The 24,086-nt window shown below is 50.8% G+C and overlaps 1 protein-coding gene across 1 annotated transcript in view; it reads left to right on the top strand.

Moving 5' to 3' along the window:
* Positions 1–19,449, top strand: part of SEZ6L (seizure related 6 homolog like) — a 51,385-nt gene extending 31,936 nt beyond the window's left edge. Inside the window, exons 10-16 of the mRNA XM_041003593.1 lie at positions 2,176–2,370; positions 5,686–5,877; positions 11,958–12,152; positions 14,352–14,384; positions 16,339–16,453; positions 17,086–17,188; positions 19,420–19,449. Coding sequence (XP_040859527.1) covers positions 2,176–2,370; positions 5,686–5,877; positions 11,958–12,152; positions 14,352–14,384; positions 16,339–16,453; positions 17,086–17,188; positions 19,420–19,449 — 863 coding nt within the window. The remainder of the gene's footprint in view (positions 1–2,175; positions 2,371–5,685; positions 5,878–11,957; positions 12,153–14,351; positions 14,385–16,338; positions 16,454–17,085; positions 17,189–19,419) is intronic.
* Positions 19,450–24,086: the final 4,637 nt, after the last annotated feature.

Raw genomic sequence — 24,086 nt, 5'->3', positions numbered from 1 at the left:
TTCTGGATGGTGAGCATTACTCATAGTTGCCTGCTACATATCCACCTTGCGAAGATACTAACACAAGTATTGATCTTCCTTTTTGATGTTTCTCGGGGGCCTCCTTCTCCTTGATTGTGCTGCTAAATATCTCCGTAGTGGTATCGCTGCTGCTTCCTGCAGGTCTCTGCTCTTTGCCCGGCAGAGCCCTTCGTCTTGAGGGATAGCCTCCTGCGTTGTCTGGCTTACAGAAGACTACAGAGGAGTCTTCTACCTCCCAGCTCAGTTTCTTCTCAGCAAAACCTAAAGACATCCCCGAGGGAGAGACAGTTCCAGAACTTCCACCTAGGGTGCCTGGCAACATGCCGACTTCCAAATCAGGGCCTCTGCCACAGTCTGGGAACTGACAAAACAGGAAGGGACTCAGCCAAGGCCACCCAGTCAGTAAGCAGCAGGGCCAAGACATAGCACAAGGCTGTGCTGTGCCGTGGCCACAGTCGAGTAATCTCCAATGTTGAGAATGCCACAACAGACACAGACACCGGAAGCCCTAGTGGGCTGCGAGGCCATGAGCTCTCGCCCTGAAGAGCCCGACAAGCACCACTTTTGTCTCGCCTCGTCCCCATTTCTTCTCCTTCATCCTCAGTGCGTGTGTTGGCAGCTGTGTCCCACATCCAGGGCTTGGCTGATTTTTTTTTCCCCCGAAGGTCTAAAAATAGAGGCTTTCATTTCCCCCACCAAGCAAGTCGAGGAGCCATTTGCCTGTCCCTTTCTTCCTGCAGACACCCAGGAGGTCTCCTTTCCCCAAATAAAATTTCGATGAGCTCCCAGAAAAACCATCGCTGGCTTCTCAGAAGGACTCCCCTGCAGACGGCGGAGGGGCTGTGCTGGCCCCAGAAGCACGTTGCCACAGCAAATTAATTACTCAACATAATTAGCTCTCTTTCCCGAGTCTGCGCAGCGAGCACTCCGAGGCAGGGATTGTAAGCGTGTGTTCTGATTGATTCCCTTAGCAACAAGGGGCTTGGTCGGAGGCTATCAGAGCTGTATCAGAAGAAGTCTCTGCAGTGATCAGTGGTGGGTTAGCACTTTCTGGACAGGGTATATTAGTCACTAAGGATATGCAGTTTGATTGAAAGAATATGCCAACAATTCATCTAAAACAAAAAACAAAAAACGCATGTCTGGGGTAGCTATCGTGGCCAATTCAAGTCTTGGCTAGTCTGCTTCTAATCCTAGCAGCCAGCAGGTGATGTCTCAAAAACTCAAGTCCCTGCTACCCACGTGAGGGCACAGGTGGAGTTCTGGAGTGCTAGTTATTTATTGCTACCCAAATGGCTGAAATGGCTGGAGCTGAGCTAATCCGAAACCAGGAACCAGGAGCTTCTTCTGGGTCTCCCATGCAGGTGCAGGGTCCCAAGGCTTTGGGCCATCTTCCATTGCTTTCCCAGGCCACAAGCAGCGAGCTGGGAGGGAAGTGGAGCAGCCGGGACACGAACCGATGCCCATATAGGATGCCAACAGATCTAGACTTCGCCTAAGAAGCCAGCTTGTATTCCAGCTGCTATACTCCCTCTTAATGGCCTGAGGAAAGCAGTAGAAGGTGGCCCACGTGTTTTTTGTTTGTTTGTTTGTTTGTTCATTTGGTGTTTTGTTTTGGCCCCTGGCACCCACGTGGAAAACCTGGAGGAAGCTCCTGTCTCCTGGTTTCTTCCCAGTCCAGCCCAGCCTGGCACCTTGCCTTTGGGGGTCAGTGAACCAATACACAGAAGATCTCTCTGTCTCTCCCTTGCTCTCTGTAACTCCAACTTGCAAAATAATTTAGTAACTTAAAGAAAAGAAAAAAGAATAAGCCAGTGAGGGAACTGTTCTTCAAGAGAGAAGAAAGACACAGCAGTCTCTTGGTTCACATAGCTGCTGAACTTGGGTTCCATCTGACTCCATGGTGTATACTGGCTTTATTGAAACAAGGGAGGGTTTGGTAAACACCATGAGAACAGGTCATTGGAAAGTCACACTGCAGGAGAGACTGCCATTGAAGTGATGTGTGTGTGTGTGTGTGTGTGTGTGTGTGTGTGTGTGTTGGTGGGGGAAAGGGGGTCCTTTGCCCCTCGCAGCTTTTGTCTTCTCCGCTTCCTAAGAGCTCCATAGTCAAAGGCCACCTCCCCACCTAAGGGTGATACTCTTGTCTTAAAGAGGTGTCAAGAAACGACTCGTGCTCAGATCTGCCCGAGATCCAGAACGGCTGGAAGACCACGTCCCACACGGAGTTGGTGAGGGGTGCCAGGATCACCTACCAGTGTGACCCGGGCTACGACATCGTGGGGAGTGACACGCTCACCTGCCAGTGGGACCTCAGCTGGAGCAGCGACCCCCCGTTCTGCGAGAAAAGTAAGAAAGCTCTCTTCTTCTGCTACCCCTTGGCACTGCTGGGTAAATTCCTGGCCCTCCTCCCCCACTCCCGACGGAGGTGGGGGGGGGATGTTCTTGCACAGAGGTAGGGAAACTGTGTGATGTCGAATCTGGCCTCCCTCCTTACCCACTCACCCCCATGCCTCAGGGAGTGCTCCCCAATGCCACGTTGCAGCCCCTGGTGCAGCCTGCTAAGAGAAAGTAAATGAGTGGACTGAGCCAGCAGGGAACGGTGCGTCCCATGCTGCTTGGGTATACCAGAAGGCTGTACCAGAAGGTATACCAAAGACGCATGAAAAATAAACTGTGAGAGTACAGGCAGGAAGCTGGCTTAACAGTTAAAATTCCACAGGGAACACCCTCATCACCCATTGGAAGGCCAGCATCTCAGCCCAGGCTCTGCTCCCAGGCCCAACTTCCTGTTAAGGCACACCTCGGATGACAGTAGAGATGGCTGAGGCGCTGGGTTCCTTGCCACCCATGGGAGAGGGTGTGGGGGGGGGACTTGGAATGAGCTCCTGACTCTTGGTTTCAAGCCTGACCTCAGCACCCCCAGCTGCTGCAAGCCTTTGGGAGTGAAAACTGGCAAAGAGATCTCTGTCTACCTTTTCAATAACTTCCTTTTTAAATACATAAAATAATGACGTGCATGAGCCCTGAACTTGTCGAAGCGCCCTTGTAGGGAGTCTGTGTGAAAATAACATTCCGATTCAGGTCTTGGACATCCTGTAACAATCAAGCAAAATGAATCTAAGCCAGTTCTTGCAGCCGAAGTTAATACACCCCTATTCTTATGTCAGCTGACCTCATAGGCTGTCACCATCCCGGACTCCTGCTTCCTTCCTTCTGCTCACTGTGCCGGTCCCACCTAGGGGTGCAGATCTGACACAGGGCAATGGCCAAGTGTGGTGTCCTTGAAAGCAGTAGATTACAAGGTGCTTCTGGTTTTCAGGCTGAGGCTGCAACAGTTGGGCTGGGAACTATATTTGGAAGTGGCCTCGTCAGCCTCTCCTATCCCACCTCCATCAAGTGGTTGGTCCTTGAGCTGCAGCTGGGGATCCAGGGGAAAGCTTGAGCAGACACCTGTGCATGCTGACATGCCTCATCAATTGCACACTAAGAACCAGGAAGCGTGCGCCAAGAAAGAGGCTGTTGGGGAAAGGCCGTGAAGGTCACCTGCTGTCCCCACCACCAAGCTTACCACGTCCAAGAGCACCAGTTCTAAACAGAGGAGACTCAAAAGAACCTTCTCAAGAGCCATCGCACTGGCTACCCAACTGTCCACAGGGGTGTCAGAAGGGTTGCTGGAAGATGGGTCCTGCATTGGGGTGCAGTAGGTGAAGCGGTTACTTGTGACACCCACACCCCATATGCTAGTGCTGGTTTAAGTCCTGGCTGCCCCACTTCCCATCCAGCTTCCTTCTAATGCTCCTGTGAAGGAAATGGAAGCTCACCCAAGTCATGGTCCTCTGCCACCAATGTGGGAGACTTGGAAGGAGCTCCAGGCTCTGAGTGCAGCCTGGTCTACACCTGGCCATCTGGGGAGTCAATCTTCAAATGGAAACCGTTCTCTCTCTCTCTCTCTCTCTCTCTCTCTCTCTCTCTCTCTCTCTCTCTCTCCTCTCTCTCTCTCATTCTGCATTTCAAATAAGTCAATGCTTTTCTAAAAAGGTAACTTTATGTTGGTGCCATATATATACATTATACATATACGAATATACACATGAATATTTATATCCATAGAGTGGTCTTCCAAACGTTTATGAGGAATGTGAATTGTGAAAAAAAAATGTGCATAAGTTTCAAGATTTCTGGCATCAACATAAACACATCTGCTGATCCCACTTCCCAAGATGTTTTTTTTTTTTTTCAGAATATGCAGCTTCCATACTTCCTGAAGTCTTAGGAGGTGTAGAGACGTACACTTTTTTATACACTGATATAAACTTATCTTTTCATCCCACTTTTGCACAAACTTGACAAAGCTCCCTCATGTGTGGGCATGTGTGTGAAGCATGATGGGACACAGGACCAGGGAGACCTAAACCTCAACTGTGGCTCTCTCAACTGCCCTGCATCATAGTCATCCTTACAGCATCTTAAGGGCCTGGCAGAAGCATTAGCTAGTTCTGCTAGAAAATTTCCTCCCTCAGGGAAAGCCCAGATGAGACCAAACAAACTTGCAACGGGTCCATTAGGTCTTTGCTGCATAGAGGTGCTTACCATTCTCTCACTGGCTCCTTGCTCCAGTTTACATCCAAGTGAGGCCAGCAGAAACCCCGGGGACAATGGAATCCCTTGGCCGAGAAATCGCTGGTCACTCTTGATGCTTTCCATTGGCTAAATGACCCTCTCGGCATCTAAAAACATGCAGACTCCTAGCTCAGCCTCACCTTAGAACAAATGCTTGTGGATGTGAGTGTGTCTGTGTTGCCTGTACGGATGTTTGGGGACACACAGAGAATGAGTTGGCTTGGAGATGGCGCGTATTGTACCATAAAGGGATCTATTTATGAAAACTCCCTTGAGACTGCTTTTTTCCCGACTCAGGAATCCGGATATTTTTCATATCACACATTTATCCACTTCATTCTTTTTTAATTGGCTTATTGTTTTCCTCTTATCTGTATTGACTTTCTAATTAAAAGGTAACGAATGCCTATTTTCCTGTAGTCTAACATAAGCACTGCAAGGAAAGCAGTGGGGCCCCTTCCCTCTCCCCTCTGGAGTGGGGATCCCAGGGTTAGCAGATGGTTGTCCCCTAGGGAACTCTTTCTTGTTGGAATGCTTTCTTTCCTTTTTTTAAAAAAAAAATATTGTGAATATTGGTGCAGTGTGCAACCTTACACACAGGCCTCTGTAGTCTGGTGCAAATTCTTGGGCCAATCCCCAAAGGAAGAATTAAATTTAAATTATTGCTGCCACACTGGATAAACAAAAGACATATTGTCTCTCCAAGGGAAACTCAGGTCCTGCTGTGGCAAACCTGTGATGATCATTCTGATGCTATGTGGTCTGATCCCGTGTCCATGGTCTGATCCCGTGTCCGTGGTCTGATCCCGTGTCCGTGGTCTGATTCCGTGTCTGTGGTCTGATTCCGTGTCCGTGGTTGATCCTGTGTCCATGGTCTGATCCCGTGTCCGTGGTCTGATCCCGTGTCTGTGGTCTGATCCCGTGTCATCAGCTTGCGTTCTGATTGCGTGTCACGGTCTGATTTGTGTCTCAGTCTGACTCCACGTCTTAGTCTGAGTCCACATCAGTTCTGATTCTGGGTCTCTGATTCTCTCCTCGCAGTCATGTATTGCACCGACCCAGGAGAGGTGGACCACTCCACCCGCTTGATTTCGGATCCCGTGCTGCTGGTGGGCACCACCATCCAATACACCTGCAACCCCGGCTTCGTGCTCGAAGGCAGCTCTCTCCTCACCTGCTACAGCCGGGAAACCGGGACTCCCATCTGGACGTCTCGGCTGCCTCACTGTGTCTGTGAGTCCTGCTTGTGGGCGTGGCACAGAGGTGCACCAGGGTGGGCAAAGGCTTTCTGCATGGGAGGGGCTTTCTTCATGGGTGTTACCACATGACAGTGACTGACACCACTCGAGAGACTTGCACTACAGTATCCATGGCAAGTTACTTGGGTACTGCACAAGTCCTCTACCAACTGTCCCTCTCGTTGGTCAGCAGCCCCGGCGGGATGGTGCTATCCAGTTCGTGTTGGTGTAAGGATGCTCGTGTTCAAGGGAGCCCCCTACCACACAGCTAGCGAGCACTGCTAACTTGCCAGGGGCCCGGCTAGCTAAGAGCAGAACAGTGGGACAGCTGGTTAACAATAGGACACCTGGAGAACAGTGGGACATTTGGGTAACAGGCAGCTAGCTAACACTGGGATACCTCGTTAATGGTGGGACAACTTGTTAATGGTGGAACAGCCAGCTAATGTTGGGACAGCTAATCAGTGATGGAACAGCTAGTTAGCATTGGAACAGCTAGCTAACAGTGGGATACCTAGCTAACAGAGGAGCCAGATGCAGACTCAGATCACTTTAGAAGCATCCTCAGAGTCTCTGTGACCAAGTTCCTGGCAATGTCTTAAAGAAAGCTGAGTTCACATAGAAGCATCAGAACATCCCACTTCAGTGGGGTCTTCAAAGCTGCCATCTGCGTTGATAGCATAAAATAAGTGTGGCACCAACAGCTCTCTGTGGGGCATGGCCTCAAGTTCCAGAAGCTATTGCAAGGTCTTGCTTCTGCTGGAGAACTAAGAATTCAACTTGGAGGAAAGAAAGGAAAAATTAGAGTCAGTTTGCTGTACATGCACCCTGCACCCAATGCAAATAACAGAGAAGTTTGTTTTGAATCCTGGTGCTGGAGGGTCATAGTTCAAGATCAGAACGGGCTCCACTGGTTCAGCCCCCAGTGATGGCCTTGTGGCCGACAAGGAGCCGAGGTGTCCCGGGGCATGGCGGGAGACAGGAACCCTTGCACCTGAATGTCGTTCAGTCCAGGGCCTCCACAAGGAGTTAAGTACGAGTCCACTTTCCTTCTAGCGACCCAGACTTTCATCGCCTTTCCCCGAGATCTCAGCACTGCACCTGCTGGGCTGAGCGGTGACAGCTTCCCCGACACCCATGCTAATGAGTTCACCAGCAGAGCTGCGGGCTGGAACACTCGCTGAGCTCCCAGGAACCTGGGGAGGAACTCGCATGCTGTGGCCACATTGAGCGAGAGGCACCCCAGGCTGCTTCCCATCCATGGGTCCACTCCACAAAAGCCTGCAACAGCCAGGACTGCCAGCAGCCCAGGGAATGACCCAGCGCCAAGTGTGACCGTCCTGAGTGAACACATGGCCGAACGTGGGGTTCACCTGGTCCAGCCCGCTGACTTGAGAATTGGAGCCCAGAGAGGGAAAGTGACTCCCCATGGGACATAGAGCCCATTCTGGCGCTTGAGTGCGAACTGGGTCCACGAGTCATGTCGCTCTTCTGCCACCAGAGGGTGCTGATGCTACACAGACCTCTTCTCTTGCCCAGGGTGCTGGCCATGTCGCTCTTCTGCCACCAGAGGGTGCTGATGCTGCACAGACCTGGTTTCTGCCACGAGAGGGCGCCACATGGGCATCTTCTCCTGCCCAGGGTGCTGGCAGGGTGCTGGCCAGGGGATCACCCCGAGTTAGAGCCAGAGGAGCTTGAATGGGAGTCACAGCTCAGCCACTTCCTTCTTGTGCCACGGTTCGCCAGTTAACTCCGCCAGAACCTCATGAGATGACCACACGGCGCAGTGGACTGAGAGCATCGTGTCCCCTCGGCTGACCAGCGTGTCTGTGACCCTTGCCGGTCACACAGCATGTCTGAGCTCCGTTCTCTTTCATGGAACGTGAGGGTGATGGCAGCCAGCGATGCAGTTTACAGCGAGTTAAACCGCCGCTTGCCGCAGCGACACTGGTTCAAGTCCCAGCTGTGCTCTGCTTCTGATCCAGCTCCTCGATCATGAAACCCAGAAAACAGCAGAAAATGGCCTAAGAGCGTGGGTCCCTGCTGCCCACGATGGGTGGGAGACCTGGCTGGAGTTCACCCAGCCTCAGCTACTGCAGCCATGTGGGAAGAAAAACATAGATGGAAAAAACAAAAAGCAAAACAAACAAACAAAAAAAAAACTTTCTCTCTGTAACTCTGCATTTCAAATAAATAATCAGTCTACGGCCATACCACCCTGAACGCGCCCGATCTCGACAAATAAACAAATCATTTTCAATGTAGATGGGTCCTTTGTTGCAGTTAGAGTCCCCACCTTTGGTGCCTGTATCCCATATGGGTATTGGTTGGAGTTCTGGCTGCTCCGTTTCCCATTCAGCTCTCTGCTAACGTGGCTGGGAAAGCAGCGGAGGATGCCCTAAGTTCTTGGGGTGCTGCACCCACATGCAAGACCCCAAGGGAGCTCCTGGCTTCGGATCAGCTCGCCTCTGGCCGTTGCAGCCACTAAGAGAGTGAATCAATGGATGGAAGATCTTCCTACCTGCATCTCTTTCTCTCTGTATATCTGCCTTTCCAATAAAAATAAAGAAATTTTTTTTTTGAAAGACAATGTCTGAAATGTATGTAACAGGCGCTCTCATTATTGGTCATGTACATGACTGTATTCGTGAAAGAAAATTCTAAAGGGATGGGAATTTTTAAGGTGCCACTGCCACCTGCTGGTCAGATGGTACCGCTGCAAGTGGCACGCTTGGATTTCTTGGGATTACTTCTTAGGGGCTGATGCCAGAAGGAGGAAGCCGTCCTCGCCACAGGGTTGGAAGGAGACAAGTGCTGGACGCAGAGTTCATACACTGCACAAGTGTGGGACCCGGTAACTCCCATAGAGATACCCACGCATCCCTGGAGACACCACACTGCGGCTGATGGGGGGACCTGGTGGAGCACTGGCTTGGTTTAGCTAAGAAAAATTGAAAGCTCATTGGGGTCTGGGCGATGCGGCACAGCAAATTACGCTGCAGCCTGTGATGGTGAAATCACCTCTTGGACACCTGTTCCAGTCCAGGCTGCTCCACTTTCCATCCAGCTCCCTGCTTACCTGCCTGGCAAAGCAGCAGAGGATGGCCCACGTGCTTGAGCCCTAGCCACCCAGATGGGAGACCTGGATGAAGCTCCTGACTTCAGCCTGGCCCAACCCTGGCCATTGTGGTCAATCATTTCTGAAACCCAAGCAGTTTTCCTATAATCGCATGTCCCCAAACTTGAGCCATGCACAGCTCCCCTCCTGTAAGTCCACGCCTCGCCTGCAGGGCGAGCAGTCTCTTGCTGGTTCCCAGACACAGCACCTGTCTCTTCTCCCCCCAGAGAGAAGTCTCCCAAGGTTCACGCTGTTAACAGCACCAACACATTAGTTCCAGTATCCATTTCCTCCTGTGCTGGCCCCAGAAGCCGTGGAGGGCAGCTGTGATGCCATGCTCCCTGCTGGGCACACTGCTGGGTCCACCGGAAGCACTCCCTGAGCAGGGACTGCCTACAGGCTGCACCTACCAAGTGCTGTGCTGTTACAGCCACACAAGGGCCTCGGGACCGACTCCCAGGCTGACTCCTGCACTGGCTGGGTGTCAGTGGACAGAAGCAGACGACCCCCACTTGCCACTGAAATGCCTTTAACCTCGACAGCAGCATCCCAAGCGCCAGTTCAAGTCCCAGCTGTTCCACTTCCGATCCAGCTCCCTCCTAACGCAGCTGGGAAAGCAGTGGAAGATTGGCCCTAGTGCTTGGGCCCCTGCACGCGCGTGGGAGACCCAGATGGAGTTGCAACCTCCGAGCTTCAGCCTGGCCCAGCCCTGGCCATTGCAGCCATTTAGGGAGTGAGCTAGCAGATGAAAGAGATGGCTCTCTCTCTCTCTCTCTCTCTCTCTCTCGTCTTTTTTCTCTCTCTCCTCTAGCTCTGTATCACTCTATCTTCCAAATAAATAAAAAACACATTCATTTTAAGCACAGACAGGTATCTCCCTCCTCTTGTCTTCCTTCCTTAAACCCACGGTCTAAACAGCCAAGCACGGAGGGTTTGCGCTCAAGCAGGGACCGCACAGGTTCTCTGGAGACACTTCACAGCCTAGAAGAGCCATGTGCCCACAAACGCGACCCCATCCAACAGGGTCCCATTGAGCAGCTATGGAGCTGAGTGCTCTAGAACCATTCTTACAGACGCTCTGTGTGACACACTGGGGGGGCAGGGGCTATGGCACCGCGGCCTCAGACAGGGGAAGAGGGTGGGCAGATCACTTCCTGGTCCCCCACTAAGGCCAAGCACCTAGCCATTTGCTTAAGATGCACTCAGTGTGGGGAGACATGGCTGCTTCCAGGGAGCCGGGCGTTGTGCCGAGCAAATCCTGGGATTCCTGGCATGAAAATTCAGGAAAGAAAAAGAACCACGCAGGTGGCAGACGTGACTCTGCAGACGACAAAGGCTGTTCAGCCCTAGGAGACGAATCTGGAACGGGAAGCTTCTGAAAGTCACCATGCGGGGCTAGACACGACAGAAAATACGTGTGGGCCGGAGTCTGCGCATGTCTGCCCAGGCTGCTGCAGTTCCCAGCTCCCCAGCGGACAGACTGGGGCTGGGGCTGGAAAAGATTCCCCTGCAGGCTCACACACAAGCAGTCCTGTTTGTAAGATGCAGTCCCTCCTTCCTGGCTGTTGTCACTACGAGCTCAGCCTCTCTTCCTTTACGCGTGGCCTAAGCCAGCACGCAGCGGCGTGGCCAATGCCTTCACCCAAGCTGAGGTGCAGCCAGGCACAAGTAGCGATAGTGTGTCACGCTGTGGAAGGGACATCCCATCTCTGACACCACATTCCATTGGCTGAAGGCAAGGCATGGGGTATGCCAGTGCCCCCCAAGAAACCCCCAAGAAACAGCACCAATATGGCCAGCACATTGGCTCAACTGGCTAATCCTCCACCTCCAAGCACTGCATCCCATATGGCATCAGTTCGTGTCCTGGCTGCTCCACTTCCCATCCAGCTCCCTGCTTGTGGCCTGGGAAAGCAGTGGAGGACGGCCCAAAGCCTTGGGACCCTGCACCTGCGTGGGAGACCCAGAAGAAGCTCCTGGCTCCTGGTTTTGAATTGGCTCAGTTCCGGTCATTGTGACCATTTGAGGAGTGAACTAGAAAAATGGAAAATTCTTCTTTCTGTCTCTCCTTCTCTCTGTAAATCTGCCTTTCCAACAAAAATCAATAAATCTTTAAAAACAAAACAACAGCATCGCCCGCCCGGCAGCCTCTTCCAGGCTGTGACAAACACCTGTCTCAAAATGACTAAATTGTAATCTTTCTCAAGGCTTTAGAGCAAGAAGTCTTAGGTCACCAGGTGGAGCAGAGAGGCCACAAGAGGGCAGTGTGGCTCATCAGCCTGCGCCTCCTCCTGCCCTCTCACTGTATCCCAGTCCCTGAGCCTCTAGCCTACCTGCCCAGGTTGGGGGAGAGCCGATAAGCAACCCAACAAAGTGCAGTGTAGGTAGCACTGGGACGGAGGAAGGGAAGACTGGAAGCCCTGATGATGGCCCAGGAGGCTTCCCAGAATTCTTCCTGGAAGAGGAAAAAAGAAAGGAAAAAGGATTTGGGATTGAAAGACAAGACCTGGCCACACTGGATGGGTGGGTCAGGTGCCAGATGAGAAACGAGAAAAAGTTTTTGAGCGTTAAACACCTGCAGCCGCCATCACATCAGGAGCATACTATGTGTTTTGAATCCGTGATCTGATCTTCCCTCCCAAATTCCTGTGACATTTATAGGGGTGTTCTCATGGGGCCGGTGGGCAAGCACGCTTGGAGAGGGGGTGCTGCCTGCTGGAGGACACACAGCTAACAAACAGCAGCGCCCAGACTCTGAGGTCTAGCGTATCCCACCATGCCCACATGCCAACGTCTGTATCATAGAGGGAGAGGTTCGTGTGGACCTAGGAAGCAGGAGACGGTTCCAGAGAAGGTGGGGAGATGAACGGAGCACTGTGGAGAAGCCAGGGCTGTGGGGAGGGAGAGGTCCTGGGGGAGGAGGCTCCATCGGAACCCACCGTGCCTTTGTATTTCAGCCGAGGAGTCTCTGGCCTGCGACAACCCGGGCTTACCTGAAAATGGATACCAGATCCTGTACAAGCGCCTCTACCTGCCAGGGGAGTCCCTCACCTTCATGTGCTACGAGGGCTTTGAGCTGATGGGCGAAGTGACCATCCGCTGCATCCTGGGGCAGCCGTCCCACTGGAACGGGCCGCTGCCTGTTTGCAAAGGTAAAGATGTGCACTCCCAGGGTAGGAAGGCAGGGGACCGGCTCACTGAGGCTCTGGGCTGGCTGTGTGTCAGGGGGCTGGTTCTCTGGGGCTCTGGGCTGGCTGTGTGTTGGGGGGGCAGCTGCAGGGCTGGCTGCTGTGGTGAGGGGGTGCGCTTGCAGGGCTCTGGGCTGGCTGTGTGTCAGAGGGCTGGCTTGCTGGGGCTCTGGGCTGGCTGTGTGTCAGAGGGCTGGCTCTCTGGGGCTCTGGGCTGGCTGTGTGTTGGGGGGGGCAGCTTGCCAGGGCTCTGGGCTGGCTGTGTGTTAGAGGGCTGGCTCTCTGGGGCTCTGGGTTGGGTATGTGTCAGAGGGCTGGCTTGCTGGGGCTCTGGGCCAGCTGTCTGTCATGAAATCAAGGATGCTTTGTTATTCAGTGTTTTGATGAAGTGCCCTCAGAATCTCACCTTGGAGCACAGTTTACAGTTTCAGGTTCAAGCATGGGCATCCTGGTCCACTCTCTCTGCACAGAAATTCTCCTGGTATGAGTCAGACTGGCTGGGCTCCTGTCCCACGCCCTCTGGAGAACCTCCTGCTAGGGAGAGCATCCTCAGTGCCCTAAGACCCTCCCATCCTTCCCACCAGGCTCCACCCCTCATCACCACCCTCTTCGATGCATTCACCCATGACAGTGAGCTTTGTACATCTGTCTGAGCTGCGGAACACGCTCCCGCACACGTGGTGGTTGGTGTGCTGTCCATTAGGGCATGAGCTGCCGCCATAAGAAAACACTCAGGGGCAGGCCCTTTGGCACACCAGGTTGACCCACTCCCTGTAACACCAGCAGCCCATGTTGGAGCGCTGGTTCAAGTCTCAGCTATACCACTTCCTATCCAGCTCCCTGCTAATGCTCCTGAGGAGGCCCAAGTCCTTGGGTGGCCCCTTCCACCCACGAGGGATATCAGGTTGAGACAGCCTACCACTGGTTCATTGCCCAGATGCCAGCCACAGCCCGGATCTGGGAGCTGGAAGCTCAACCCAAATGTTCCCAATGGGTGACAGAGGCCCCATCAGTTTACTCATCACCACTGCCTCCCGGGGTGCACATTACCAGGGAGAGAAAGTCAGGAGCAGGGCCAGGACTTGAACTTGGGAACTGTGATGTGGTATACAGGGACCCCACCAGGATCTTAACCTCTGCCTGTACTCAGCGCTCACCGCTCTGTTGGGTTTTTGTGTCCCTTGTCCTTGCGCATGTATTTCCAACTGCCACGATGACATGGGTGGGAAGCAGCCCCCATCCTCCTGAACACCAAGAGCTCTTCAACTAGGGGTAGATATTTGTAAATATCACTGTCCACGAGTCCACAGGCTAGCCAAATACATGTGGAATAAAACTCCTAAAGGTTTAACATCATTAGGTACAGATGTTCCTCGCTGACCCGGGGGTGCCTTCATGCCAAATCTCAACACGAAATGAAAATATTGAAAGTGGAAGATGCAGGTCGTATTCCCACCCCAAGTCCCCAGCGTAGCAGCAGAGTGCACAGTGCAGTGTCGGTGGCTTCCTTCATGGTCACTGGGCAGGCTGCCACTGGCCAGCACCGTGAAGGAAAACCAGATGACACATCGCTGGCCTGGGAAAGAACCAGACGTCAAAGATCCCCGTGAATGTCTGTCGTCCATGGGCAAGTCCCACATCGTAACCATCATGAGTGACGTGTGCATGGCAGTGCAGTCGAGTTCTATCTCCACTGTGGCTGGCTGCTGTGTGAGTCTTGAGCCTCGCCCTCCAGGAGCGCTTTGTCCTCCAAGAGCATGCTCAGATGACTCCAGCCTTGTAGGGGCAGAAGAGGAGACAGTCTAGCCAGCCCTGTTGCAATCCTACTTGCATCTCTTAGAAGTTGCTTGGCCTCTCCGAACTTCTGTTAGCTCTTGGGCAAGCCGTCAGGAAGGCTGCTGTGAGCATTGAACGAGCAGCAGCTAGGAGAGCTCTTGGCGTGGCGAGGGATCCGTGACGAAGGATGAGCTGCTACTATTACTGATTTTGTGGATTTCTTATTCGTCTGCTCCTCTCTGGGGAACTCAAGAAGAAAACCTACCCGGGGTAGCCCGAGATGCAAAGCGGGGCCTGGGCATTGGCCATGGACCCTTGGGCCCTGGTTCCACGTGAAATGAGTAAGTTCTTTTGACGCTGACCAATGATTCCTGATTTCTCTTACAGTTAATCAAGACAATTTTGAACATGCTTTAGAAGGTGAGTTCTATCCCAGAATTGGAGCAGAAGGGGAGTGGGGGAGAGAAGGAAGCCAATAATTCAAGCTTAAAGCAAAGGCAGGTCCTTGAATAGCTTTATTTAGGTGCTTAAATAAAAAAAGAAACGGCCTTCCGATTCCCCACACTGTCAGCGAGAATTTCAGATCAAGCGGTATTGCGAAAAAAGCAGCATCTAGACTTGTGCCTCCAAGGTTCTCAGTGGAACCCGAACAGAATTTAGACAGCCAATACAGGCTTGAAGACAAGGAGGGAAAGAAAGCTAACTGGGCACCTGAGGCCCTGTCACGAAGCTTTCACACCACGCCGCTCTGGGGAAACCAGATCTAGGGATGGCAGTGACCTGACCATGCACAGCCCTGGGAGTGGCACTGATGCGTTCTCCCCCAAGACTTTTTCTTACCCACCCCAAGTCATCTCCTGGCCTCCTCCCACACACTTCTTGCTCTCTCTTTCATTAAGTGAAATTGAAGCACAGGGAACAGACATTAGAAAGCTGCCCGGCAGTTTCCTGTGGCGTTTTTCTGTGGTTTCTGATCCTCTCCCTTCCCATGGCCTCCATACGGGAAAGGTTCTGCATCTTGAGTCAACTCCTTTCCGTTTGGGACAAGGTTACAGACCGGGACTGTGATGTCAGAAAAATTACGCCATGAATTGCTTCCTTTTCTAAGTTTCGGCCCATAAAGGCAGTCTTTTTATTATGATTTTGGAAGCTGAGTTCAGCCGTCTAGCAGCAGAGAATTCACGCAGAGTCTGAGAATGCATAAACTGCATTTTGTTAATAGCTGTTTCTCGCAACAAAAGGCAGTCCCACTGAACAGGTGGAGTCAGCAAAAAAGGCAGAGCCTGGAGCACGCCCTCCACCTGGAAAACAAAGCAGGGGGAGCTTTGTGATGGGCTCAGCCGAGCACCCCTATTCTTTCCTTTGGCCAACAAGTGAACCCTGGAAGGACTGGGGCTGCCCAGAGCCCATGCGCGCCATTGCAATGTTTTGCACTTCTGCATTTCTTGCCAGCATCAGGATTGGTTTTATTTGTTGCTGTTGTTTTGTTTTTGACTTCATGGAATGGCAATTAATAGCTTCTAGATTGTCACAGAGCTAAGCTTGGCTTAGACATGGCCACGGAGCTAGCAGAGGAATGCTGTTGGGGACCAACTTGCTAGAAGAGATGTTAGCTTCCTTTGAAGCTATGCCGAGGAAGTCTGTCCCCTCACCCATCCTTCTGCCCCCAAAACACCTACCCTAGTGCTCACCATGACCAGGTTGAAGCTGAGAGCGCAGCTTGAGCCTGCGCAGTGTGGGCTTCCGAAACTCAACACGGAATCCTTCCAGGCCTGGTGCCCTCAGAGTGTGCCACACTGAGAGCCGTCCCGGCTGCTCCAAGCCCAGTCCTGCACTGGAATCGGACTGAGTGAACTGGGAGGGACTGTCCCCTTCCCCCAGGGATAAGCAGCCACATTTGGGAACCCCACTAACAACCTGGTGGACAAAGGGTCAGTGTTTGTCCTTCGCTCCTGTGTCCCGGTGTCAGATGCAGGTCTGCTTTTGACTTCCTGGGACACATCCAGCGAGTCTCCCTTCCCAGCTACTATTGTTTTGGGATTCTCCCCCAAGACCTCACTTGAGTTAGATTTCTGCTGTACCAGACGGAAGTGGAGTGTCCAAGATTTAAACCATGTCATTCTCACTGACCCCTAAGGCTGTTGTTCTGCCTGAGGTGCAGCCTGGGCCCCCTTCTGGCACACCACCAACTTTGGACTCTAGTCTCTGCCTTCCTCTCGCCTTCCTTGTGACTGAGGCACCCCTCTGCAAGGCTCAGTGATGCTGGCTTTTCAAAGCAGGTGCACAGGTGCTCGGCCTGCCAAGAGCCGAGATCCAGGTCACCGTGGGGGCGGCGCGCGTGCGCAATGCAGACCTCACTGGTTTGTGTGTTCAGTAGCAGAAGCGGCAGCAGAGTCATCTTTGGAAGGAGGAAACATGGCCTTGGCCATCTTCATCCCGGTCCTCATCATCTCCTTACTGCTGGGAGGAGCCTACATTTACATCACAAGGTAGGGCGCTACCCCCTCCATCACCAGACAGCCAGCGCCAGCCAAGAGCTGAGCCGATCACCTCCGGGAGCCTCGTGGTCTCCACCTGGAGTTCGAGGGGCAGGTCATGGAACAAGTCCCCAGAGCCACCAACAGCACGGCTAAGGAGCAACTAAAAAGTCAGTGCTGAGAGAATTTTCTTAAAACAAGAACTTGAGACAGGAAAGCGTCCATTTTTCCCTTTGTCACTTTGGACCTTCCTGGGCTGCAGGGAAAAGAGGTGGCATTAAGCCTAGCTGGGGAGCCCACGACCCGAGGGCTGCACCCCTGGGATAAGCAGCTGTATCTCTGGGTTGAACAGAGTCATCAGTAGAAGGTGGTGGTGCCACAGAGCCAGGGCGAGGTGTCTGTTAAGGCTGTCACCTTCACTCACCAACCAGCATTCGTTTCAATTAGCCACTAGTCAGGGAGTGAGCCACCCCATGGCTCCCCACTGTCAGCCTCCGGCCCTTGGAATGTAATTGAGGACACCTCAGAATTTTACGCTTATTGTGGGAGATGTGTGTTGCCACCATGCAGTGTCCCTGCCCAAAAGAAGTCACCTCTCTCTCTCTCTCTCTCTCTCTCTCTCTTTCCCTCTCTCTCTACTGTAGATGCCGCTATTACTCCAGTCTCCGCCTGCCCCTGATGTACTCCCACCCCTACAGCCAGATCACCGTGGAAACGGAGTTTGACAACCCCATTTATGAGACGGGGGTGAGCTACCTGCCCTTCTCTCCACCCCCTCCTCCCTGCCCCTCAATCTTTGTTCAGCTTTGCTCAGAATCCCTGCCTAGCTGAAAAACGAAGGAATCACTTCCTCTTGCATGATCATGATGCCACGAACAAGAGCACTGTCCCGTGATATCCGTCTCCCCATCGCCACCAGCACCGTGATCCCTGCTGCGAACGTGGCTGGGAGAACCCAGCTCTGTCTGCAGGCGACTGGAGCGGGTGACAAGACGATGTTCTCTTAGTGGGAGGAATAGGGGGCTGCACTCCTGACCTGCAGAGCCAGGGTCCAGACGAAGGAGGCTCCCGGTGGCCCGGTGGCAATGTGCAGCGGTCCTCTTGTCTTAGCCCCTGTTGTGTCTCTGTACCAGATGAGGTCATTTACAAAGAGCGTGAGTGTGTTTGGCTCACAGCTTAGAAGGCTGAGGAATCCAAGAGTAGGGTGGTTGGTACAGTTCAGACACTGGGGGTAAGGACCCTTTTGCTGCATCCTAGCATGGCAGAGAACATCCCATGATGAAATAGAGGAGTACCAGCTCTACTTTCTCTACCTCATTTGATAAAACCACAGGTGTATTTGGGAGGCCTCTCATGACCTCATATAACCCTTGTAATTGCCCCAATGCCCCTTCCCTCTGCACACGTCAACACCAGGCTTTTTAAAATACTTTTTAAAAAAGATTTATTTATTTCTATTGGAAAGTCAGATTTACAGAGAGGAAGATCTTCCATCCCCTGGTTCATTCCCTAAGTGGCTGCAATGGCCAGAGCTGAGCTGATCCAAAGCCAGAAGCCAGGAGCTTCTTCTGGGTCTCTCATGCAGGTGCAGGGCTCCAAGGCTTTTTCTTGCAGACGACCACCCAGAGGCCATTCCTTTCCCCAGAGGAGGCCACAGCATGGCAGCTTGCTTCAAAGCCAGCAGGAGACTCTTTGAAAGACCAAAGTCACAATCCTGTGCTCTGAGCACCTGTTGGATGCCATTTGCTTATTATCCATCTCCCAAAACACAGAAGCAATGTCCCTTCCCAGCACCTCTCTTTCCTATCAGTTAGAGTCAAGTCACAGGGAAGGGAATGACACAGGGGCACAAACACCAGAGAATGGGGACCACGTGAGAGTTCACCCATCTCATCTCCTGTCAACCAAGTGGCATAGATGAAGTTGCACATCCACCTGGGTCCAGCAGGAACTGAAATCCCCTGTCAGAGCACATGACAATGACCCTCTCTGGGGCTGAGCCTGGGACCCTGCTCTTCAGCTCAGAGCCTGGAATGCGTTGTGCACACTCCTTAAATATTGGGGGGAAAAAATCCAATTGGTTTGAACTACTTGCTACCCACACAGTCGTAGGTAGCGCTTGGAACAGAAGGACCTACATTCTGTTGTTGCACGGAACTTGCTACCAAAGCCTGAAAGAGGACAATGAGGATGAAAACACGTAGCCTTTCAAGATTGGATTTGTATGAATGCCTCTGAACAGGCTCTATCCAATGGCCCGGAGTTGACTAACTATTCCAGAATTTAGTGGCAAACGTGAATGTGCCCCTTAGTCCACGGGAGAATGTGGGTGATGATGTTGGAGACAGTTGACATTGTGGGGGATGGGGCTCTGATGTCTCTGTCTTCCCTCCTTCCCTGGTGGCCCAAGGCTGGTGGAATATACCCCACTCAGGGAGCTGGGAGGAGGAAGAAGACAGAGAGAGAAACACACACACACATTCTGAGCACCTGTTGGATGCCGTTTGCTTATGATCCATCTCCCAAAACAAGCCATGGTCAGGGCAGGAAATGCTGTGACTTGGAGAGGGTTTGATTGTGCCCCACCCCGTGGAGAAGCACGGAGGGTGGGAACTTAATTCAGAGGCGGTGATTAAGAGTAAAGCCCCCATAACTCCGTTCCGAGGGCGGTGCTGTAAGAAGAGAAAAACCAAGCAGACACGCGTACAGATCCTGTGTCTCAGCATGGAATGCTGTGTGCCAACGTGAAACTCCACCAGCAGGAAGGTCCCTAGACCTAACACCTTCAGAACCATGAACCCAAGTAAACCTCTTTTCTTTGTACAGTAGCCTATTTCAGGTATGTCATTTTAGGAATGAAAAATTGACCCATTCAGAAAGACATCACAAAGCCACACACAGCCAAGGGGGCAATGGAGAATGGGTACACACCCTGTCAGCTAAAGGTTTTCCAACCTGCACTTGTGTCTCTCCCACAGGAAACCAGAGAGTATGAGGTTTCAATCTAAAGACTGCTGCTCCAGAGAAAGGAAACTTATGAACTCAACCGCAGCTTCCCTGAGACTCACATCCAGAGATGCCGTGGTATTGGATGGCAACCCCTGGAGCGTCAGCCGTCTTTGCTTTGGACTCTTCATTGAAGAGCTTTGCTGTTTCGTTCGCTGTATTTATTATATTTAAAAACAAAAATTGAGATAGGTGTGGTCCAATGTACCCAGGCTGGGGCCGAATGCGTGTTAACAGCCTCGATTCTGAAAGCAGGTGGAAGACTTACAAACGGCAAGCAGCAGCAGCTACGAAAAATAATAGTAATAAATAAACCACCACAGAGTGAGTTTCCTGCATCGGCAATGCCAGGCTAAGGTGGCATCGACATCCAGCTGCATGAACCTGAGAACCCATGCCCCACGGAGTTTTTCATACAAGTCCCAGGATTAGATCAGAAAGGTGTTGGGTGTTGAACTTGGATTGGGATTCAGTAGGAGTACGTAAGCCCGTTCCCGGAGATCTGCTCCAAAATGAATTGTGTGTCCCCTCTTCCAATTTCACCAGCTTCTTGAAGGTCTTATCTCCCTCCCTCCCTCCCTGACAGGGTCTTACATTCCATTAAGAATTATCTCTTATCACTCTGGCCCCACTGGATGCTGACCAGATAAGGAAACATTTTATTTTGAAAAAAAAAAAAAAAGGTGACCAATCACAAGAGAACACACACAGAGAAGATGAGAGATCTGTGTGCTCTCATGAAGAATTGGGTGAGCGGGGAGCGCTGGGTGAAAGAACGGAGTGAATAAAATGTTCTTTGCTTTGACACTCTTCTGCCACAAAAAAGCAAGTGATTGATGCCACAGGTGGTGGGGTCCACGCCTTTGCTCACAAGGGCCAACCTCGTGCTGTGACGACAAAGCCACAAGCTTGGGAGACACGGACAGCTTTGTCCCAAGGATCGTCAGGGTTTGTATTGAGAAGGAGGAGATGGTCTGAAACTAGGAGTGAACTCTGTTTTTTCTCTTGGGGTCCTGGCAACACTTTGCCTTCATACTAGGGGAGCAAAAAGTGCACTGTGCATCTGTTGACTTTCAAGAATTTCCAGGGTGGAGGATGTGGGGAAGAGGAAGCCTCTCTCTCTAAAGAGCTGTTCATGGGGAACTGCAGAAAACCGGAAGCAGGCATGTAAAATCTCAGCCGCCTTTGTAATGGACTGGGCATCATCTGACATAAACGCCAGTGAAGCGAGAAGGAGGAAGTTCAGGTCAGAATAGACAGCCATAGTGACACAGCTGATCCCACGGGCATCCTTATGTTTTAGCAGCATCGTTTGAGCCCAGTTTGATGGGACTGGTGAGTGTGTGAGTGGGAGATTCTTGGCTAAAAGGCAGAGGACAGAGATGCATGGAAAGAACAGGACACATGGGGACAGATTCGCCTCCTTAGGGCCACAGAGCAAGCATGTGGCAACCACAGGGTTCAGAGAGGCACATCTGCTGGGTGGCGTTGCATGGGGTGGGGAGTTCATCCTGTGATATCCTACAATTGTTTAGATGTGCTATTTTCAGCAAAGAGAAGAGCTTTCTGGTTGTCATGCCCTGAGGAGAATGGCAAGGGATCATTATGCAGAACTTGTTGTGAAAACAGCTAAGGAAACAGAGGGAAGGTGACTTCACACCAGGAGCTCTGCCCTCAGTCTTGGAGATCTAAAGCGAGAACAGTTTACTTCTTCTGCCAGAAAGGAATGCTACATAGGGGCTCCCAAAGGCATGCGTTTGTGACACACAGTAAGCGTTCACTACAGACTGCACCCCATTTTATGAAAGAATGACCAGCGTAGCAGGTACCATTGAGCAGTGTTACATTTAGAGCAGGACAGCACCAGCAATAATGTAAGCTTCTCTTTCTGTTTCATGTTTCTCTTAACCTTAACCCTGGATCATCCGGAATAGATAAAAGATCAAAAGTTGATGTTTGATTTCAGAACATATTAGGGAGAGGTGGAATTGAATTCCTGCCTTGTTTAAGATTGACAATGTGTAGAATCTTTATCCTAACCCTTCTCCATAAGACTGAGCCCGTCAGAGCCCAGGTATTCTGATTGGGTATTGGAGTGATGGGAAAAGGTGTTGGGCTTTGATTTTTTTTTTTTTTCCAGGAGAGGAGTATATTAGTTCTGTTGTGTAGCACCTGTAACCACGTTTTGAAAGTTGGTTTTTGCCTAGAGATGAATCATGCAAACTACGGTGTACAGTGTGATTAAAAAGACAGGTTGGTATTTATTTTTTTCTTTTTCAAGATGTCAAAACATGTGTTTGTAACATGAAGACGAAAGACAATGATCATTGTGCCAAAAACACACAAGGCATCTCATCACGATTCAGAAGATGTCCGGTTTTTATAAGATCAATATTAAACCCATTGGGATTCACTATTTTTGAACAGGACAACCTCCCGAGGAGCTTACAAATGGACTGAGCCTTCCCAGAAGCCACTCTTTGTTTTTTAAAACAACGGGAACTTCAGAGATTGCATGTGATGGCGTGTTACATGCTAAGCCCTATTAGCTGTATCTGTCAGCTGCCACCCTGTACTTACACTCACTCCTCTACAGCTTGGAGCTCAGCCTTTTGTTTTGTGTTGATAGGTTATTTTGGTAGGATTAGCCAGCATAAGTCTTTTAATCACCACCGCAAGACCATCTTCACTTAGTTCCATAGATAAGCTTTGAGCTGTGATCTTTTGAAGCCAGATTCTTGGGATGAGGGTGGAGGGCTGGGAGCCTACAAAACTTCAGGCAGAGAGCTCCGATTGGCCAGCAAGTTCAGAAAGAAGCCAAGCGTCTGCCCGTTTTGGATGGCAAGAGGAAGTTGCATGATTAAGGCATGAGCCTTCAGCAAGAACAACCCTTCCTCGCAATACATCTAAAGGCCATGACCTTCCTACATCTTTGGGCACAGTGAGGCATTGAAGGTCAGATAATGAGTTGTTAAACACATATGTCCCTCCCCATGCCCGCCAAAGGTCGTCTTTTCTCTTGGGCAAGTTTCGCTTTCATTTTCTCGCTAAACCGAAGGAAAACAAACTTTCTAAGCTTAAATAATAAAATGAAGTCATTTTCCACTTTGTATATATTGATGCTAATAAAAAAATGAAAAAGAGTCTACTCTTTTGTGGGGTTTCTGTTGTAAACACTCCTGAATTCTGCCAAGCAGAGCATTTCTGGCTTCTGCAGTGGCAGGGAGGGAGTGGGTGAAGGGGAACCCTTGCAAATACTTTGAATGCCAAGACAGGATGTTCCACTCTGGGATGGCTCTGAGAATATTTAGGAGATATCTAAAATGAGACAGGACTGCCAGCTTCACACACGGGGTCCTCCATCTTAGTTCAGACATGCCCTAAAGCCACAGACCAGATGAGCTACACAACAGAAATGTTATTTCTTTAATCATGTTTTACTTATTTACTCGAAAGGTAGAGAGAGAGAGATTGAAATCTTCCACCCACTGATTCACTCCCCAAACGGCCACAACAGCGAGGGTTGGGTCAGGCTGAAGCATGGAGCCAGGAGCTTCATCCAGGACTCTCACATGGGTGACAGGGGCCCAAATAGTTGGCCTTTCTTCCACTACTTTCCCATAAACAATACCAGGAAGCTGAATCAGAAGTGGAGCGCCAGGATACAAACCAATGCTCATAGGAGCCACCAGGTGGTGGCTTAACTTGTTGTACCATAGCATCTGCCCCAGAAAAGGTACTGCTTACAGTGAGGAAATTTGAACAAGTTCAAGACCAAGGAAGCAGTCAAAATAAGAAAAAAAAAAAAACAACAGGTGCATCAAGGATGAACGTGGCTGGCATTGTACTAATCCTGAAGTTTTAGAACATGAAGTGGTGACATAACACCAGGTCAATAGGAAGAAAATGAACTATCGTAAGAATTCTAATTGGGCTAAAAGTTTCTGCTGTTTAATCACTTTTCATCTGTGCCATGGCCCTGGTTCTTTTACATGTTCTGTAGCATGAGGGAGCTTGGTTTTAATGGGGTATAGGACAAGTTCTGGTGCTTTTGAGCACAGTGATATGGCTAGAGTTTACAACAACTCATTATCTCTTTAAATTAGTAAGAAAAAAGAGAATACCAAAGTCTCCCAGCATACACTAAGGACAAAGAAAGGGAAGTGTTAAATATTCTAATTCGACCAATACATATTGCATGCATTTCCAGAAATATCACAGTGTGCCCCCAGGAACACATGCAATTATTGTTTTATCTGCTTGCCTGTTTATTTATTTTTTTATTTAAAAGGCTGAGACAGAAAGAAACAAAGAAGGGCTCTAGTCTACCAATGTGCTCCCTACATGCCTCCCAATAGCTGGCCAAAGCCAGAGCTTGGAACTCCATGCAAGCTCTTGCCAATCCCTCCCAGGGTGCTTATTTTCCAGGAAACTGGAAGTGAGGCAGAGTCAGAACTCAAATCTAGACATTCAAGTACAAGGGTAAGGAATCCTAAGTATAACTTTAACTGCTGCCTAAAACACCTGACCCAATGAAAAAAAAATTTTTTTTAAAGATTTATTTATTTTTACTGGAAAGTCAGATATACAGAGAGGAGGAGACAGAGAGGAAGATCCTCCATCCGTTGATTCCCAAGCA

Source organism: Ochotona curzoniae, unplaced genomic scaffold, assembly GCF_017591425.1.
Source record: "Ochotona curzoniae isolate NIBS_2020 unplaced genomic scaffold, NIBS_Ocur_1.0 scaffold_274, whole genome shotgun sequence".
In the NCBI taxonomy this organism is placed as follows: Eukaryota; Metazoa; Chordata; class Mammalia; order Lagomorpha; family Ochotonidae; genus Ochotona; species Ochotona curzoniae.
The sequence above is the reverse complement of the archived record's forward strand: the minus strand, read 5'-3'. Positions and strand labels throughout refer to the sequence as shown.